This window comes from Lipophrys pholis, assembly GCF_963383615.2.
Source record: "Lipophrys pholis genome assembly, chromosome: 11".
Classification (NCBI taxonomy): Eukaryota; Metazoa; Chordata; class Actinopteri; order Blenniiformes; family Blenniidae; genus Lipophrys; species Lipophrys pholis.
Genome location: NC_137631.1, coordinates 123,493 through 129,492, shown reverse-complemented (window position 1 = coordinate 129,492; position 6,000 = coordinate 123,493). Strand labels below are relative to the sequence as shown.

The 6,000-nt window shown below is 45.2% G+C and overlaps 1 protein-coding gene across 1 annotated transcript in view; it reads right to left on the bottom strand.

Moving 5' to 3' along the window:
• Positions 1–1,084: 1,084 nt before the first annotated feature.
• Positions 1,085–6,000, bottom strand: part of smpd3 (sphingomyelin phosphodiesterase 3) — a gene marked incomplete at its 3' end in the record, with an annotated part of 61,801 nt that continues 56,885 nt past the window's right edge. Inside the window, exon 5 of the mRNA XM_080474743.1 lies at positions 1,085–1,225. Coding sequence (XP_080330869.1) covers positions 1,085–1,225 — 141 coding nt within the window. The remainder of the gene's footprint in view (positions 1,226–6,000) is intronic.

Genomic DNA, 6,000 nt, shown 5'->3' with positions numbered 1-6,000 from the left:
CATTGATTTCCATTCTGTCCAATCTTGATCCAAGCACATCTCTCTGTTTTTTTTTAAAATTCTTTTTTCAAAGCCTAATCTGTCGTAATGCATTCAAACCAAACAAACACATGACTCGTCGGCCGTGCGCTCCGCAGTTCCAAATAATTATAAGAGCGGATAAATGTTGAGACTGAAACGCTTTAATTATGGAGCCGGTCCTCCCTCCAGGGAAACATTTTTTAATTAATATCCGGTCTTTTCCTCCCTCTCTCTACCTCTCTCTTTTCTGTTTTTTCTCTGTGTCCCTCCCAATCTGCCTCCCCCTCTCTTTCATTGCCCATTCTCTCTCTCACTCTTTCTTTCTGGTTTCACCAAATGATGCTGCTTCTCTACAGGTAAATACATCCTTCGGGATACACGAGAATGTGTGTGTGTGTGTGTGTGTGTGTGTGTGTGTGTGTGTGTGTGTGTGTGTGTGTGTGTGTGTGTGTGTGTGTGTGTGTGTGTGTGTGTGTGTGTGTGTGTGTAATTCATAGAAGGACAGCATGTAAATGGATGATAATTGTAGGAAATGAAGGCTGTAGTCAAGTCAAAGTCAAAATCAAATTAATTATCGATACTACGATATGTACAGAACATCCAGAGTTTTGAAATATCAATTAGTGCAAAAAGCTTAAATTGGAATTATTCTACTACTACTGGTACTACTACAACTGGTGTTAGCAGCAGTTGAATCTCAAACAGAGGTAATGTACCGGTATCATGATACAAAATCACTTCCTGGTTGAAACCTTTGTATGAAGTAGTTCAAAGTATTTACTGAGTGTTTCCCCACCGCCCACCATGTTTCCACTGATGGATCATTGGAAGGAAATAAACACACAGACGATCAAATAACAACACCAAAGAGAGAGAAATCAAGCATTTTGTTGGATTGCCACTTCGACAAGACCTGACTTTAATGTTGTTGTGTTTTGGTTTGAGGAAACCGTCTTGCTCCTGTAGGCGTGATGGAAAACGCAGCGGGAATGCCCCCGATGAACTGTGGGTAATGAGATGCATCCCAGCTGTCGGAGAGGAATGAGCATGAAGGAGTGAAGGGTCACGGAGGGGAAGTGAAGAAGCTGCTTTGGAACACTGCCAAGTTGTTTGGAGGAGGAGCGAGAGGGACGAACAGCCGGCACATCAGAGTCGGCAGCTGGCTGGAGACCGGCAGAGCGACGCAGTGCGATTCTCGCCGTCTCTGACCAAATGCGAGCAACTGACTCTGCATCTTTGATCAGGGCTTGAAATCTGAGGTCTTATGTTGTACAGTAGGGTCGCCCAAAATAAAGGCAAACAAATAAAGTTACTAATAATGATTATGGTATCGCCATATTTATTCATTAGCATTAGTATATTCAGTAGAGCGGTCGTCTCCCAATCGGAAGTGTTCTTGGGCAAGACACTGAACCCCAAACTGCCTTTATGAATGTAATGAGTGGTTGGTGGTGGTCAGAGTGTGAATGTAGTGAGAGAGTGAGTGGTTGGTGGTGGTCAGAGTGTGAATGTAGTGAGAGAGTGAGTGGTTGGTGGTGGTCAGAGTGTGAATGTAGTGAGAGAGTGAGTGGTTGGTGGTGGTCAGAGTGTGCATGTAGTGAGAGAGTGAGTGGTTGGTGGTGGTCAGAGTGTGCATGTAGTGAGAGAGTGAATGGTTGGTGGTGGTCAGAGTGTGCATGTAGTGAGAGAGTGAGTGGTTGGTGGTGGTCAGAGCGTGAATGTAGTGAGAGAGTGAATGGTTGGTGGTGGTCAGAGCGTGAATGTAGTGAGAGAGTGAGTGGTTGGTGGTGGTCAGAGTGTGAATGTAGTGAGAGAGTGAGTGGTTGGTGGTGGTCAGAGTGTGAATGTAGTGAGAGAGTGAGTGGTTGGTGGTGGTCAGAGCGTGCATGTAGTGAGAGAGTGAATGGTTGGTGGTGGTCAGAGTGTGAATGTAGTGAGAGAGTGAGTGGTTGGTGGTGGTCAGAGTGTGAATGTAGTGAGAGAGTGAGTGGTTGGTGGTGGTCAGAGTGTGCATGTAGTGAGAGAGTGAATGGTTGGTGGTGGTCAGAGTGTGAATGTAGTGAGAGAGTGAGTGGTTGGTGGTGGTCAGAGCGTGCATGTAGTGAGAGAGTGAGTGGTTGGTGGTGGTCAGAGTGTGAATGTAGTGAGAGAGTGAGTGGTTGGTGGTGGTCAGAGCGTGCATGTAGTGAGAGAGTGAATGGTTGGTGGTGGTCAGAGTGTGAATGTAGTGAGAGAGTGAGTGGTTGGTGGTGGTCAGAGCGTGCATGTAGTGAGAGAGTGAGTGGTTGGTGGTGGTCAGAGTGTGAATGTAGTGAGAGAGTGAGTGGTTGGTGGTGGTCAGAGTGTGAATGTAGTGAGAGAGTGAGTGGTTGGTGGTGGTCAGAGTGTGAATGTAGTGAGAGAGTGAGTGGTTGGTGGTGGTCAGAGTGTGAATGTAGTGAGAGAGTGAGTGGTTGGTGGTGGTCAGAGCGTGCATGTGAAGATGGTAAAGTTCCTGGTAAAGGTCCCTGCCGTACCATTGGGTGTATCATCCGAAGAAGCACAAGCTCAGACAGGGTTTTGACTGCGGTGCATCATGTCAGGGCGTCACACTGAGCGGTCTGCTGCTACAAGGACCAAATCTCACCAGCACACTCCTTGGTGTCATCACTCGGTTCAGGCAAGAGGAAGTAGCCGTCATGGTGGATGTGGAAGCTATGTTCACCAGGTTAAGCTGCTTGATGAGGACTCTGACCTCCTACGGTTCCTCTGGTGGAACTCAGGTGACATTGGTCAGGAGTTAGTGGAATAGAAAATGATGGTACATTTGTTCCTAGCAACCTCATCTCCAAGCTGCTAAAGTGTGCTGAAGACAACAGAGATGAGTGAAATAACCAAGCAGTGGACACAGTGCTCCACAATTTCTATGTTTAAAATGAGTGCACACAGAAGAGGAGGCTGTGCAGTCGTACCACACCCTGCGAGCCGTTTGTGAAAAAGGTGGATTTAGACTCACTAAGTGGATAAGCAATAGCAGAGCTGTGCTGTCTGCTATTCCAGAGAAGGAGAGGGCAACCGAGGTTAAAGGCCTTGACTTGGATGGGGATGTGCTTCCCAAAGAGAGAGCTCTGGGAGTTTGTTGGTGTATCCAGTCTGACTGCTTGAAGTTCCAAATCATTACGTCAGAAAAGCTCCAACCAGGAGAAACATCCTCTCCATTGTGAGATATATGAAGGCTATGAGTTGTCGGGTCAAGAGGTGGTGCGATGACATCAAATATCAAAGCCGAGGTGGCAGTTTCAAATTCCTGCACTCTGGAACCCGTTTAAAAAGAACAACAAATTTTCAGGCTCCTGAAATGCCGAGCTGTGTGGATGGACAAAAACGACGAGGTTACATGAAACTGCAATATCGTGTGGACACCGGCTAAGGTGTTGTACAAACTATCCTTCATCTCCTCTTGATATTTTATCAGAGCATAATTTATAGTCCGTCTCACTTTTGTCATTCTCGTTAATATTGAAGAATTTCCAAACTGCAGGGATCTGTCATGAGTACCTCACACAGTATGTATAGTACCCGATACTGGTATCGGTATTGGTGCATCCCCACTAATAAACTCAGTTTTCCTTGGTTTTTCAGCTCAGTTTTCATTGAAAGAAACTGCCTTCATGGAGACGAATGTATCATGTAAGCTCTGCTCAGACTCTTTTGTCAGTATGCCGAGGTTCAGAAAGGCAGAATAATAACCTTTTCTATCTGGTGTACCGAAACTGTTGCATACTTTTATTATACAGCTCAAAAGAAGCACTAATCCTGTTCGACCCCAGGAAAAAAGGGGGCACCAGTAGCTGTGGCGACAGAGTGGGAGTGTACTCTAATTACTGCGAAGTGAGCCCTTGCCACAATGACAGATGTGTAATGTGTGAATGGACGTGGGTGTAAGCGACCGTATGCACCAAGTGCTGCAATCTGCCCGTTCTCAATCATTACAATGTTATAGCAACAACACAGCAAAGAGGCGCTGAGTGGCATTAATTTGGGGCTGCATGGCTCGTTACTAGAGCGGCCGTCTCCCAATCAAAAGGTTGCAGGTTCACTTCCCATCTCTGCCTGCCTACATGAAGAAGTGTCCTTGGGAAAGACACTGAACCTAGGTGGGTGAATGCAGAGATAGTGAGTGGTTGGTGTGGGTCAGGGGGTGAATGTAGTGAAAGAGTGAGTGGTTGGTGGTGGTCAGAGGGTGAGAGAGTGAGTGGTTGGTGGTGGTCAGAGAGTGAATGTAGTGAGAGAGTGAGTGGTTGGTGGTGGTCAGAGGGTGAGAGAGTGAGTGGTTGGTGGTGGTCAGAGAGTGAATGTAGTGAGAGAGTGAGTGGTTGGTGGTGGTCAGAGGGTGAGAGAGTGAGTGGTTGGTGGTGGTCAGAGGGTGAATGTAGTGAGAGAGTGAGTGGTTGGTGGTGGTCAGAGGGTGAATGTAGTGAGAGAGTGAGTGGTTGGTGGTGGTCAGAGGGTGAATGTAGTGAGAGAGTGAGTGGTTGGTGGTGGTCAGAGGGTGAATGTAGTGAGAGAGTGAGTGGTTGGTGGTGGTCAGAGGGTGAATGTAGTGAGAGAGTGAGTGGTTGGTGGTGGTCAGAGGGTGAATGTAGTGAGAGAGTGAGTGGTTGGTGGTGGTCAGAGGGTGAATGTAGTGAGAGAGTGAGTGGTTGGTGGTGGTCAGAGGGTCGATGGTGGAGATTTGCAGCCTCTCTTCTCTTCTGTAGCTCCAGCTGTAGTGAATGAATATTTCAATATAAAGTATCTTTGAGTGTAATATAAAACCAATGCATCATTATTACTGGGGATGTCCCGATCAGATCGGTAGAAATCGGATCAGGGCCAATATTGGTGTTTTGTGAGTGATCGGGAATCGGCAAATCCAGCCGATCACCCCGCCAATCAAAAACCGCGGTCCACTACGTCACCTAATAACCAGAACAATCAGGGACTAGAAGCTCGGGTGGACCTGGAGAAGGGTTAACCCTAACCCTAACCCTAACCCTAACCCTAACCCTAACCCTGCAGAAGCTAGAAGCAGGCGGAGCGGGGCCATAGACCTATAAAACTAGAGTTAGATATAGTGGTTTATGTGTTTTTGTGCAGAAGTCTACTTCTAAATTTCTATGTGGTCTGTCTTCTTCTGTGTTCTTGTTGTGTTTGGTGAGTCACAGCGCCCCTAAAGGCCTGGCATGTGTACTACATGTCCTGAAGCCTGGTGTTGAGCCGTGTTCATAGTGAGGTGTGGACGGAGGTTTGTTGGGAGAAGGACAGGGAGGACAAAGATCGTATTCTGAATAAGTTTTTGAGAGTACTATGTTCAGAGTACTTTAGTCAAACAGGTTTTACCACTTTCAAGTAGAATGAAGTGTTTATACTTCACATTGAACTGTAAATGTTTTGTGACAGTTCAGGTCAAACCTCTCATACTGCTTTAAGGTAAACTGAAATTTAATACACAAAGAAGTTACATTGGAGCCTGAGAGTATTTATGTTTAAGATTTATTTATTTATTTATTTTATTATTGTATTTGCACTTTTTTAGGACTTATTTTCAACCCAACCAGCCAAAGACACTTTGAAGTGCAATTGGGATCTTCTGATTGGTTTTACTGGATACTGTTTATGTTGTAGTTTTTTATAGTTTATATGTTAGTCAAACTGAGTCACTGGGTTTCATTTTTAAAAAATTTATTTGCCACAAAATGCAGGTGAAGTAGTTTAAGTTAAGATAAATAAGAGAAACAAGACTGCAGAGTGTAACTGGGTTTTTGTTGTTATGACTGAATAAAGTTTAAATAAATTCTTAAGTCATTCTGAGAAGAATTCTGATTCAATAAGTGAGTTTTACAATAATTTCTAACTAAACAAAGCTTCTGCCAACAATGCTTTTAGCTTCAGACATCTTAGTTGCTCCAAAAATAGACTATTGAGTATATCTGCAATAGCAACGTAAGTATCGGATCG